This window comes from Pleurodeles waltl, chromosome 5 (genome assembly GCF_031143425.1).
Source record: "Pleurodeles waltl isolate 20211129_DDA chromosome 5, aPleWal1.hap1.20221129, whole genome shotgun sequence".
Classification (NCBI taxonomy): domain Eukaryota; kingdom Metazoa; phylum Chordata; class Amphibia; order Caudata; family Salamandridae; genus Pleurodeles; species Pleurodeles waltl.
The window spans coordinates 1,819,108,794-1,819,122,899 of record NC_090444.1 but is presented as its reverse complement, the minus strand read 5'-3'; the positions used below and the strand labels follow the sequence as shown (position 1 = coordinate 1,819,122,899).

At 41.6% G+C, this 14,106-nt stretch overlaps 1 protein-coding gene across 7 annotated transcripts in view; it reads right to left on the bottom strand.

Moving 5' to 3' along the window:
* The window catches only part of RNF8 (ring finger protein 8), a 292,936-nt gene that overhangs the window by 272,494 nt on the left and 6,336 nt on the right, over positions 1-14,106 (bottom strand). For all 7 annotated transcript variants that reach the window (XM_069236312.1, XM_069236310.1, XM_069236309.1 and 4 more), the window contains exon 2: positions 553-681. In XM_069236312.1, coding sequence (XP_069092413.1) covers positions 553-681 — 129 coding nt within the window. The remainder of the gene's footprint in view (positions 1-552; positions 682-14,106) is intronic.

Here is a 14,106-nt window from a genome sequence, read left to right as displayed (position 1 = left end):
GAAAGCGATCCCCAGCTCTGCTCACAAGCGTCCGTCCTGTGACATAAGTGCCTAGTCCAACACTCCAGAAACACATTCTGTAAACAATATCCACCTTGCTCTTCTGCGCTCTGTTACATATTCTGGAGCACCCAGAACCAGCAAGCACAAGCTCAATCGGCCTAGTATTCTACTCACTGAACATGAAACTCTTAAACAGAACCACACCAAACTAAGCGCACCGCTAACCATCGGGGAAGTAATGTACTCAACACTACAAACAATGCCTCAGGACAATAGCTGCATAAACACACACTTTAATGAGTTCCTTTTCTTGCGTATGTCACTCAGTCCTTGAAGTTACATTCTTACTTTTAAATGTTACTCATGTAGCATCAGTGGCACCCCTTATGACAACCCCAAGTCATTGTGTTCAAAAAGGTCTGGGCAAGACCCACACCTGAACATTCAAGTAATCCACAAATATACATCCCTGCACATACAGGTGAAAATTAGAGTGCATGGATTACTGTGAATAAGGCTACTGCAAAGTACCCAAAAAAGGGGGCATACCTTGTTGTCTGTGATAGTCCAATGGCCCTCCTCATTCTGCCGCAAAAAACAGTGGGTCCGAGAGACCATGAGGGGACATTTCTTTGATACCAGCTGGTATGTAAGTCCCAGTCCGCGACCGATGGTGACCTGGAGAGAAAGAACATTATCAAGAATTATAAAGATCCTCAGTTAAGAGCGCAGTTTTTGGTAGAAAATTGCAGGAGTAAAATATCCATGCCAACAATGTGGGGTTTCCACAGCACGCCAAGTACCCAAGATGATTATGGCATCAAAACATAGCCCCCAGCTATCTGGCTAGGTACACATGCAGGAGCTGAGGAAGGCTTAAGATCCTTGCCCCATTATTCTCAGACCTGTAAACACTATGCAAAATGCATAAACGTTAGATGAAATGGCCCTGGTTAACAATATGCATACACCCCCTACTTACTGCTCATAAATTTCACAATCCTGACTCTCTCATGCATATCAAATAGAAGCAGTTATATAACGATAACATTAGGGTTTTGGTTTTGTAGCCTGAGGTACTGAACACAGAAGATAAGACTAGAGGAGAAAGGGAGTACAAAGGGGTGTGAAAACTGACTCATACAGCGGACAATTACACAGCAAGTCTCTCAGCACTGGAGAAACAATTGTCAAAAACAGTGAGATTAAATTATGAGAGCAGGACATTTTAAGATGGATTTCGAAGTAAACTATTGATACCTCATGTCTAGTTAAAGATTTAAATTTCTCAACTGCTGAATGGAAACGGTTTTCCATACCCTAACGCTAGGACCCCACCACATGAGGTAGAAAGGAATGGAGGAAAGTTGTCAACATCCTGTTTTTTTTTTTTTTAAATAAAACTACAGTTTTTCAGACATACAGCTATGTTATGTAGTCATTCAAAGACTAAAACATGCACTTAAATTAGGCCAGATGCTCAGAGTCAGTACGTGAACTGACATTAAAGCAGAAATGGTGTGAAAACTTTACACAATATGTGAAGCTTGAAAAGGTAACTAAAATATTACGGTGGCTTCAACGAAACAAAACTTTTTTTTTTTTTTTTTTAAACAGAATTCATTGCACGTCTGTCTGTTCTGCTGGGGAAAAAATACCTCTATGCTCAATTTCACCAGAAGCATAAATGGACACAATTTCTAAGTTTCACAAAGTGCAAAATTACATCCAATTAAGGATGATGGAATTAAAGTTTTGCACACCTGCAGAAGAAACCCAGGTCACTGTATGAAGTCTGATCCACATGAATATAAAATCTTCATATCTATATCAATATCTCCACACCAATTGTAACCCCGTATCATAACAACATTGATTCAGTGGGACATAAACTAGGAATTACATAAAGCGAATAATGGGAGGGATAGCAGAAGTCAACAAAAGGAACAATGTTTCTGTGATTTAATTATAATAAAAATTGGCTATAACTTTTAAAGTTGTTTTAGTAGTTTTTTTTTTTTTAATCCCAGTACAAATATTGAAAACACTTCATTTCACCTTTTCCCCCAAAGCAAAATCTTTTATTACTGCTTCCCAATTCCAAGAAGCATATCTTTTCTGGAGCTGCCTCAGGATCCCACTTGTGGGTCCGCCTATTCAGCATAGTTTCCACTTCATGCTCAGTCTGTTGCTTTAATCTTCCTCATCTCACCATCTCTAAAAGCTCTCAGTCTCACTGGGCATGTCCACGTGACGTCCGAGTTTCTCATCTGAGCTATTTTTAGGTCTCAACTTCAGACAGCTTCTGTTGTATGTTTCTAGTAATGTATCTATTATATACTTATAGTAGGCTTCGAAGTTGCACTTTACTCAAGAGTCAGTGGCTTTCTGGTTTACCTTAGTACTCTGCTCTTTATTTTATGACGTTCCTCTATATTCTGGTTTGTCCTGCAAAGCAGCATTTTGATCTCAACATGTTTTGATATAAGTTGTATCTTTCCATTGCTAATGTCATAACCTTCCACTGCAGTTCATGAGGTACATTTTTTTCTCCTTATCACTCTAACTGACCACCATTTTGGCATCTGCTCTCTTTATGAATTATTAGCCCCCCATCAGCTCTCGCAACCGCCCACTACTTCAGTGGAAGCCCTTCTGTGAATGAATTTCAAGTTGATCCAAGATGGCCGCTCAAGTTTGCCCATGAGCGCTGGCCACCTTTAATGCCATTTCTTATGTTAAGTAATTTATTTTAAAGATGTCAGCCACGTATCCATATGTTAAACAGTTATCAAGTATTTTTTTGTTTCATGAAAAATCATTTAAATATGGCCTCCACGTGAGTGCACGGATAAGCAGCTGCCATCTTTTATAGAAAAAAATGAATTCCAAGATAGCACGTACACAGTGGCCATCTTTGAACAATACTGGAGTGCCTGTAAAGCAGCCTGAACTCAATTTTTTATTCCTTTACATACTATATCATAGGTATCTATACTAGTCTGATTACCAAGTTAAGCTATACATCTCTGGATAAAAGGTAAATGTAAAGGTTGGTCACCTGAACACTACTCATAAGACAGAATTATCCATAACATTGCACTCTCACAAGTCAGTTTTGGATGTACTGAACTAGGAAAACGTCACACAATACAAACAACTAAAACAATGTGGAAGGGTAATGGTAAAAAGAAATATTCCCACTCTGCTTTTATTTCCGCATTCCTTCAGACTAAACTTCTACCACTTACGACTGGACTGACACTGTTTTAGAGGCAGAACAAACACCGCCATAGTGAAAGCCTTCAGCACTGAATTATGGGAAATAATTCACAGTTCTACCTCTTTTGTGTAGCAGCCCTATTTATCTATTTGTCTTGTCACTGTGTCATTTACATTTTATTCCACTCACTACAGTATGGGGCAGTGGGTTAACCCTCGTCAGCCGTTCTGATGTTTTACAAAAAGCACATGCGCATAAAGTAGTTCCTCTCACCACCATCAAACTACTATGAAATAGTGTACTTTGTTAGGCCGAAAAATTATCGTTGTTTTAGCTATGTTTATTTTTCATATTAGGGAGTGTCCTAAGACTTCTCAAAAAGAAACGTTTATAAAGACCATAACAAAACAGACATTGACAAAAGTTTGGCAGGCAGTGGTAGACCAGTTGGCTTTGCCAATGCATGTTTTTCTCGAGTAGAGGTCTGATCTGTTACAGGCTTGCCTCCGAGTGCATATTAGATTCGTGAGCTAAGCTCAAACCACAGAGCAGTGCCGGAATATATTTTAGGCTATAGGAGTTCTCATAAAGATAAGACCTTAGGCAAACACCAATAGTACCCAGTTGTACAGTTAACATGAGGACTTCATTAACGTTTGAAGAAGCATACAATAGAGCAGAGGATGATGTCACATGAAACAAGTTGTCTCCAAGATGTGACGGGAGGAAAGCCCTGACCTGGAATTTTATTTCATCTGAAGTTTCAAAACGGACGAAACTCTGATCTGTGGAAATGTGACGGAAGAGGACCAGTGAGACATGTAGATTCTGGAACTGCAGTGAACAGCTTCTTTCATTTCTCTTGAGAGAGCGTATTTTGATATTACATATTATAGACGTGAAATGCTTATGTCTAACAATGCTGTATTAATAAAACATTTATTAAAAGCGTATTCATAAAAATGGAGAATCGTTCACATGTATAAACTAATGTCAACTGTAAGGAATAATCGTTTATAGTTTGCCTAACTGAGCACATTAAAACGTATAAAACGGCATTCATTAAAACTTGTATATCTTAAGTTAGCATGAGCCAAGCAGAAGCTGTGTAGCTCTCATTTAAAAGCGTATTTTTCCTGTCTCTTCAGTGTGCAGAACTTGCAAACAAACCCTGACTCAGCTATTATGCTCTCTGTATTAGTTCGAAACATAGGGACTTTTTCCCATCCGCATGCTAACATCTTTTAGTATAAAATGATTGTGCTTCAAAACATTTGTAGATACTTCCAAGGACAATGAGACGAGGGAACGAGAACTTTTAACCTGAGACGTGTGCCAAGCTGATGAAGTAACCCCGGATATGCCACCTACGGAAGGCTGATTATGAAGACCAATCAGAAGACTAAATATTATCGAGAGATGACAAATGCATTACTTAATGTATAATTTGATAGGTTAACAATGATGGGGTGTATTGACTAACCAATAGAATTTTGGGGGAATGAATTACTAGAAAGGGATAAAAACCCATGACACAGGAAATAACGGTGCATTAGGTAGGGAATGATATTGATTACATCCCGAAACTCTGTCACACTATTCTGTGACTTGAGACTTAGACAAACCATCCTTGCCCATATTACTGCCCCTTACACTTTTCTCCTTAAGAGGAGAGTGTCTCTTGCCTCTAACTTAGATAGACTGACGGTGATCTAACGGATGTCCTGAAGACGAAGACTGATCCTGAATGCTGACTTAATCAGAGGAGGGTAATTATAAAATTGCTAATGGAAATTCATTTTGCCTTTCTTTCTAGGTACCAACTGCTGTATGTTTTGATAGAGACCTTAGCTAGAAGTTTTCCAAATTGGTGTTCAAAATTGTTTTGCATGACGCCCAACATGCTAATGCTAATTAGAGGTTAGACGAGGTATTCACTCTGACTGACAAACTGACGTGACTGACGTGGTGCTATGCTGAACTAGTATCTTAGAGAGTTCGATGTGTTATAATCTACTTATATCTATCTGATTGTCTATGCTAGCGATCTTTGCATTAGCGAAAGCTTATTGTGGTTGTCATCTTGTAATCGTGCTTACATGTTTATTGACTTTGAGATTAATGCCTTTGCTACTAGATTGTAATCAATAGGGAATAAAACTTATTAACTCCATTAAGGTGTGGTTATTCATGACTGAAAGGTCATGGTTGCGCCGAATGTTTATTAATGTCTAAAGTAAGAGATATTTTGGTGTTAAACGTTGACAATGTTATTGACATATTGATTGATATTTCGATCAGTTATCTCGTCCTACGGTGTCTCACCACTGGGCCCAAAGATTCATTGGCCTAAAACGAGTCCTGATGTGTATAAATTGACATAGACGGACGCGTTAACACTCTAATGCAGTGTGAACTATGTGCACCGAACAGCTTAAGTTACTATCTCAATCGAGCAACTGGTCGCATATTTGGCAAAATATAGATCTTGATAATTTTACAATTTTTGTATGTTACTAGCAGTTCTGTTCCCATGCGTGTTTGATTACATTTCTGGTTTTCATGAGCACTTATTTTTAATATTAACAAATCAACCCCAACAAAAACACGTTTCTCAAAACACTGACTGGTATATCTGCAGTGTCAAGCAAATAATGAATACTAAGCAGATGATGTTCAAATGCTCTACATTTTTCTAAAAGGGTACTAAAATCACTTAATAACTAATGTCATATAAAAAAAATACATAATGTGTAACGTGTGATATGGTCCTATACTGCCATCTGTGGGTTTGGGCGACAATTAATAAAATCCTGTAATATAAAAAACACATAAAGAGTAAAATCGGTAATATGGTTCAATATTGCCATCTCTGGGTTTAGGCGACATTTAACAACCCCCTCTTCTGTCGGCCTTGTGGTTTGTACATATCAACAGAACTTCTCAATGGCACCATGGGACCATGTTAAACAGTTACCGGTAATGCATTTTAAAAGTATATATGCATATATTTCTTTTATCACTGAACAAAACTAAAGTTATAAGGGAAGTTATTGTTGGATGAAAACGTCAGTTAAAAAAATACCATTTTAAAAGGCAAAGAAACACTGAAATTTACCAGCTATAGTTATCTGAAGTAACCATAAATTGTACACTTGCATGAAGAGTGATGCCATTAAGGACGTCATCAGTGATGTTATCACAGACCATGAGCGACGTAATATGTGAGGTCATAAGTACTGCACGGCAAGAAAGCAATTTATATTTACTGGTGAATTTGAGTGCTTTTTGGAGTTCAAAAAGGTATTTTACCTGACATTTTCATCTAGCTACGTCACTTTAACCTTTGTTTTTTTTTTTAGTAAATGTTCACGTTTTAAAAAAAAAAATTGTATGCAAGGTGTTGCAATGCCCAACTATAATGTGACTTTAAGCTTAGATTCTTTTTTTGTGAATTTCTAGCGTTTTTGGTTAACGTGAAGTAAGATTTGATTACCATACCTAGTTATCCCCACCCCACCACACACAGCCCTTGGCCATGCAAAGGGGATTCGGGCATCCAACCCTCGCCCGTGCGCAGTGCGGGTTGACCATAGGATTGGCCTGCAGTCCAGACACTGTGCCCAACCCCTTCACCGTGAACGGCTGGGCCCAGAGCCCAACCAGCCCATGGTCGCACAACACTAATGGACACCCACCTACTCGGAGGTCTTACAGTTAATTTGTGGTATAATCCAGCAACTTCTCAGAGGGGGGTGAGGATACGAGGTACTGTTTGTTTGCAGAGACATGAAAAAACAAAATTTTGGGCACTTTTGCCTCCGAGGTGGTCTCTCCAGGGCCACTCTGCCCCTCCCCACCAAAAGCTTGCGGGTGGAGATACTCCTACCCTGCCCCCTTATATGTTTTTTCATTGAATTTTCAGTACATGGGGACCGAGTTCTCAAGTCCTAAAATGGAAGCTCCAACATTTCTCTTCATGTCTTCAATCACAGCGCTTGGTCTCGCAGGTCTTGTCCCACAGGACCAGACGATCAGTATGCTTCATTTGTCATTTTTGTTTACTTTCATGATAGCAAGTAACATCACTATATATCTATATATTTTGAAGCTTAATTTCCCTCAAACTGTTGAACAAATTTCCATCAAATGACAAAAAGCATGTTTTCTAACTTTCTGACAAATTTGGTGTACTTCCGTTCAGCTGTTTTAGAGGTGTCTAAAGTTCCTCTGAGAAACCCTCCTACCCTTTCTCGGGCCCCCACCTGACAGATCACCCAAAACTTTCCAGTAAGGAGCTGAAGTTGATGAACCTTTTTTGCAATGTTCGTGAAGGTCTGCTAAAAATCCCCAAACTTATTAGCAAAACAAAATCTATTTCCCATAAATTCCCATCTCCTGAGCATGGTGATCATCCATTAATCACCAGTCACTGCATTACCAGAGCTTAATTTGCATAATACTAGAGCGTGAATTATATTTATGCGTACTGCAATGAAAGATTAATTTAAAGATGGCTTATCTCACAATGATGGATCCAGGGCGTTCTCGAAAGAATTATAAAGAAATGCTTAGGATTAAGCAGTTATTGTAAATATTAAAAAGAGCCAGACTGAAACATGATTTTTTCATACTTTCAGTTAAGGCATCTCGCGCATTGCATATCTTTTTGTAGGCACTTACGAAAGAAGATAATTAGAACCTTTTTTCTACATGAAAATAGGAACTAGGGTTTTTAACAACTTTTGCAACCAGAAAAACACTCCCTTGCAGGAAACCCTGAGAACCCTCTCCTGCTGCTAGTCATAACTGTAATGTTAGTCAGAAACCCAGGCTTGTGTTTCTGATAGGTACAATGAGACATCTATTAAGAACAGCAAAAGGACAATCAGAGGGGGAAGGACTCTGGCACCAGTTACAGAGCATCTCACCTTCCCAGATTGTCTGACAATGGAGGACGTACAACAACTCTCATCGCATTTCTTGTTAACAAATAGAGGAAATCAGCGTATTTAGTAAAACTTGAGAATAAAGTACAGTTTGTGCCTTGGGCTGCACACCTACAATGTTGACTGAGTGAGCTGTCCCCTTACCAGTAGGAGTCTCTTCTAGCCTATCAATGTTATCCCATGCTACGTTAGTGAAGACATGAGGCTGACTGTCGGCTGGAAGAATAATTTGCTCATGTGAGGTAACAGCAAATTTCTGAAGACACAAAAGGGGTATACTTTTCTTCCAGTTGTTGGTCTGAAAACCCGTGACCAAGTCTGTTTAGAGTGCTGATGATTTTAACATTGCCTGTCGGTGGTTTTACAGCGTATGGGAGCAATAATTGCAATAATACATAATAACACAATGTCTTGACTGAATGACTGCATAAGTAAGGCAAGCTTTTTGGATGGCTTTGTGTTTTCTGCATCTGCAGTCAAAAGTCCCAACAGGAACCATTTAAGGTAATCAGGCAATGAATCATAATCAGTGTTGGATGGATGATATGGCCATGGTGTTGATGTTAAATTTGTTTTAATCATTGTTCTTATGTGCGATGATGTCTGATCAATGATCTTGTTCATGTCTGTTACCTTAACCTTTCAAACGAACAAGTCTCTTTTCAAACTCTGGTTTTCTCTTACAACGTCCTGTAGCATGACACTACCAGGTTGGGCCAATAATTTTCCTTGGTTGTCGGAGAATACCTGGAGGCTGTCACCAAACTCGGAGTTCAATTTTCTTCTAATATGTTTCTTGGTTCATTCGTCTATTCCCTGTAATCCTTTGCACGCCATGAGGGCTTCAAGCCTTTCAGTGAGAGTCGTCACACGCATTACCTCTTGGTTAGGAATAATCACAGTTCTAATGCACTGAACTAGTTCATCATATGCTTCATCTCATATTTTTGTAGTGATCATCGGTTTGAATGCTAGATGCATGATCTTCCTCCTTTGCTTTAACCCTTCTATAGTTCCTATAACAAGATGCATGATAATGGGCATCTGCAGCCACTATGTCTTTAATACAAACTACTAATATCTTTGAATCACAATTAATGGTTGCACACGCTTGAAGCCTTTTGTCAACTCTAAGCTCCATGGCCTTTATTCATTTCTCACACGTTGATGTTCCCTTGTAGCATTTTATCTTTCCACAAAATATACATTCTTCAGCCTACACGTTTGACTTTAATGATGTTTGTAGGAAGTTGGCTCTGTATGCACTATTTCAAAGTAAGGAATAGTATGCACAGAGTCCAAGGGTTTCCCTTAGAGGTAAGATAGTGGCAAAAGGAGATAATACTAATGCTCTATTTTGTGGTAGTGTGGTCGAGCAGTAGGCTTATCAAAGGAGTAGTGTTAAGCATTTGTTGTACATACACACAGGCAATAAATGAGGAACACACACTCAGAGACAATTCCAGGCCAATAGGTTTTTGTATAGAAAAATATATTTTCTTAGTTTATTTTAAGAACCACAGGTTCAAATTCTACATGTAATATCTCATTTGAAAGGTATTGCAGGTAAGTACTTTAGGAACTTTGAATAATCACAATAGCATATATACTTTTTACATAAAACACATATGCTATTTTAAAAGTGAACACAGTGCAATTTTCACAGTTCCTAGGGGAGGTAAGTTAATGTTAGTTCTTGCAGGTAAGTAAACCACCTACGGAGTTCAAATTGGGGTCCAAGGTAGCCCACCGTTGGGGGTTCAGAGCAACCCCAAAGTCACCACACCAGCAGCTCAGGGCCGGTCAGATGCAGAGTTCAAAGTGGTGCCCAAAACACATAGGCTTCAATGGAGACGGGGGTGCCCCGGTTCCAGTCTGCCAGCAGGTAAGTACCCGCGTCTTCGGAGGGCAGACCAGGGGGGTTTTGTAGGGCACCGGGGGGGGGACACAAGTCCACACAGAAAGAACACCCTCAGCAGCGCGGGGGCGGCCGGGTGCAGTGTGCAAACAAGCGTCGGGTTTGTAATAGGATTCAATGGGAGACCAAGAGGTCTCTTCAGCGGTGCAGGCAGGCAAGGGGGGGGGGGGGGGGGGGACTCCTCGGGGTAGCCACCACCTGGGCAAGGGAGAGGGCCTCCTGGGGGTCACTCCTGCACTGGAGTTCCGATCCTTCAGGTCCTGGGGGCTGCGGGTGCAGGGTCTTTTCCAGGTGTCGGGATCTGGGAATTAGACAGTCGCGGTCAGGGGGAGCCTCGGGATTCCCTCTGCAGGCGTTGCTGTGGGGGCTCAGGGGGGACAACTTTGGTTACTCACAGTCTTGGAGTCGCCTGGGGGTCCTCCCTGTAGCGTTGTTTCTTCACAGGTCGAGTCGGGGTCGCCGGGTGCAGTGTTGCAAGTCTCACGCTTCCGGCGGGAATTGCAGGGGTCTTTAAAGGTGCTCCTCTGAAACAAAGTTGCAGTCTTTGTTGAACAGGGCCGCTGTTCTCTGGAGTTTCTTGGTCCTTTTAGGGCAGGGGCAGTCCTCTGAGGATTCAGAGGTCGCTGGTCCTGGGGAAAGCGTAGCTGGAGCAGTTTTCTTCCGAAGGGGGGAAGACAGGCCGGTAGAGCTGGGGCCAAGGCAGTTGGTGTCTCCGTCTTCTCTGCAGGGTTTTTCAGCTCAGCAGTCCTCTTCTTCTTTAGGTTGCAGGAATCTGAGTTCCTAGGTTCAGGGGAGCCCTTAAATACTAAATTTAAGGGCGTGTTTAGGTCTGGGGGGTTAGTAGCCAATGGCTACTAGCCCGGAGGGTGGGTACACCCTCTTTGTGCCTCTTCCCAAGGGGAGGGGGTTACATTCCTATCCCTATTGGGGGAATCCTCCATCTGCAAGATGGAGGATTTCTAAAAGTTAGAGTCACCTCAGCTCAGGACACCTTAGGGGCTGTCTTGACTGGCCAGTGGCTCCTCCTTGTTATTCTCATTATTTCCTCCGGCCTTGCCGCCAAAAGTGGGGCTGTGGCCGGAGGGGGCGGGCAACTCCACTAGCTGGAGTGCCCTGTGGTGCTGGAACAAAGGGGGTGAGCCTTTGAGGCTCACCGCCAGGTGTTACAGCTCCTGCCTGGGGGAGGTGATAGCATCTCCACCCAGTGCAGGCTTTGTTACTAGCCACAGAGTGACAAAGGCACTCTCCCCATGTGGCCAGCAACATGTCTCGAGTGTGGCAGGCTGCTAAAACCAGTCAGCCTACACAGGTAGTTGGTTAAGGTTTCAGGGGGCACCTCTAAGGTGCCCTCTGGGGTGTATTTTACAATAAAATGCACACTGGCATCAGTGTGCATTTATTGTGCTGAGAAGTTGGATACCAAACTTCCCAGTTTTCAGTGTAGCCATTATGGTGCTGTGGAGTCCGTGTTTGACAGACTCCCAGACCATATACTCTTATGGCTACCCTGCACTTACAATGTCTAAGGTTTTGCTTAGACACTGTAGGGGCACAGTGCTCATGCAGTGGTACCCTCACCTATGGTATAGTGCACCCTGCCTTAGGGCTGTAAGGCCTGCTAGAGGGGTGACTTATCTATACTGCATGGGCAGTGTGAGGTTGGCATGGCACCCTGAGGGGAGTGCCATGTCGACTTACTCGTTTTGTCCTCACCAGCACACACAAGATGGCAAGCAGTGTGTCTGTGCTGAGTGAGGGGTCCCCAGGGTGGCATAAGATATGCTGCAGCCCTTAGAGACCTTCCTTGGCATCAGGGCCCTTGGTACCAGGGGTACCAGTTACAAGGGACTTACCTGGATGCCAGGGTGTGCCAATTGTGAAAGCAAAAGTACAGGTTAGGGAAAGAACACTGGTGCTGGGGCCTGGTTAGCAGGCCTCAGCACACTTTCAATTCAAAACATAGCATCAGCAAAGGCAAAAAGTCAGGGGGTAACCATGCCAAGGAGGCATTTCCTTACAATGTTCTTCTGTTAACGCGTTTATTAGTGCACTCACTCGTTCTAGCATCATCACTGACACCTGCTTCAGATTTTCGCTTAATAGTCTGTAAATCTCTGTTCATAGTAAAGAGGCTCCTGCACTTCCTGTGGTAAAATACTTGGGGAACATTGTTGCTTTCCACATTTCACGCAATGTCTAACAGTGAAATGTGATTCCTTACTTGAGCTGCCTCTAACAAAGTTTTCCATGATGAGTAGTCCTGTGGGGTTGTCAGCATAACTTCATGTTGGACACTTGACCATAAATTAATTATACACTGGGGATCAAAGGGACAGGGTGTACTTGTTTCAGTCTTCTTCATGATGTTGCACAGTCATTCACCACCTTCTCTGGAAAAATAAATTAATTTAAAAAATGTATACATTTTACTTGTTCTTAATATAATCATAATTACTATTACAATTATCAAGTTATATAATCACATTTACTGTCATTTTTAATAATAAAATTCACAATAATAAAAAAATTATGAACAAATGTCTATTTACATCAAGGCATCTGTGGAGTGGTAACTCACAAAAGGCAAATAGTTATGAATTGCTATCACATATTTTCCATTTCTAGGCATCCATACTTTGCCCATAAATCATATTAGAACCCATCCCCCGCAAGTGGTACTGATAACATGAGTGGCTCAAGGCCTCACTGTTGTCTTTCAGGCTTATATCTGATCTGCAACGTTTTCCAGTGAGCTGAAAAACAAGGAGTATTAAAAAAATTTAAGAAAAGCCATGGTACAGAGCTGAAAGCTTACTCGACCATAGCTGCTGCAAACAAGCATTGGCAAAGCTAATAGGTCTCACCTATGCAAGAGGTATTGGCTCTGCGAAAGTGTTTTAGCCATTTTCTACACCAGTGGGGCTGCTGTTCAGCATGGCTAAAGGTTAGTGGCATAGAAAAGAGTGGCTTGGAGTGTCGTACACTAGAATGAAGAGTTGAGTAGAGTGGCAGAGAGTGTCGAGCACAGAAGTGTTAGTGTATGGAGTCGCAAAGAGTGGCATACACTGGAGAGGCATGGAGCAGAGTGGACTGGTGTAGAGTGCACTGTTGTAGAGTATTGCAGAGTATAGTGGTGTAGAGTGCAGAAATTGAATTCAGAGGCTTACAATGCAGCAGAGCAGAGTGGTGCAGAGCAGAGTGGCGCAGAGTAAAGTTGAGTGCCACAGTGGTGTAGAGTAGAGAAGCATAGAATGGTGCTTAGTAGAGTATAGATCTCCCTGTCTGGTAGGTTGCTAATATGTTTCTTGGTTCATCTGTCTATTCCCTGTAATCCTTTGCACGCCATGAGGGCTTCAAGCCTTTCAGTGAGAGTCGTCACACGCATTACCTCTTGGTTAGGAATAATCACAGTTCTAATGCACTGAAATAGTTCATCAGATGCTTCATCTCATATTTTTGTAGTGATCATCGGTTTGAATGCTAGATGCATGATCTTCCTCCTTTGCTTTAACCCTTCTATAGTTCCTATAGAAAGATGCATGATAATGGGCATCTGCAGCCACTATGTCTTTAATACAAACTACTAATATCTTTGAATCACAATTAATGGTTTCACACGTTTGAAGCCTTTTGTCAACTCTAAGCTCCATGGCCTTTATTCATTTCTATACTCAACATAGCACTAGTGTATCATCAGACACAGAGGACATTATTTGGGGCCAATGACATCAAAGTTTCATATTTATTTCTCCTGGACAAGTAGCCTGAACCCCAACCTGGCAACTATAATGGAGCGGTTAATATTTTAAAAAAAAATCAAAAAAAATCCATGAAACAAGAAAGGAGCAGCTAGGTAGCAAACTACAGCAGCTAGCCCGTACAACTTTATTTTTTTTTTTTTATTAAAGAACGCGTTGAGTCGGTCAGGGGAGCAACGAAAGTGCGGGTAGGGGAAGGGAGAGGAAGAATAGAGTGCTGTGAGCAGCAGAGAGGGGTAAGGAGCAACTGAGGAA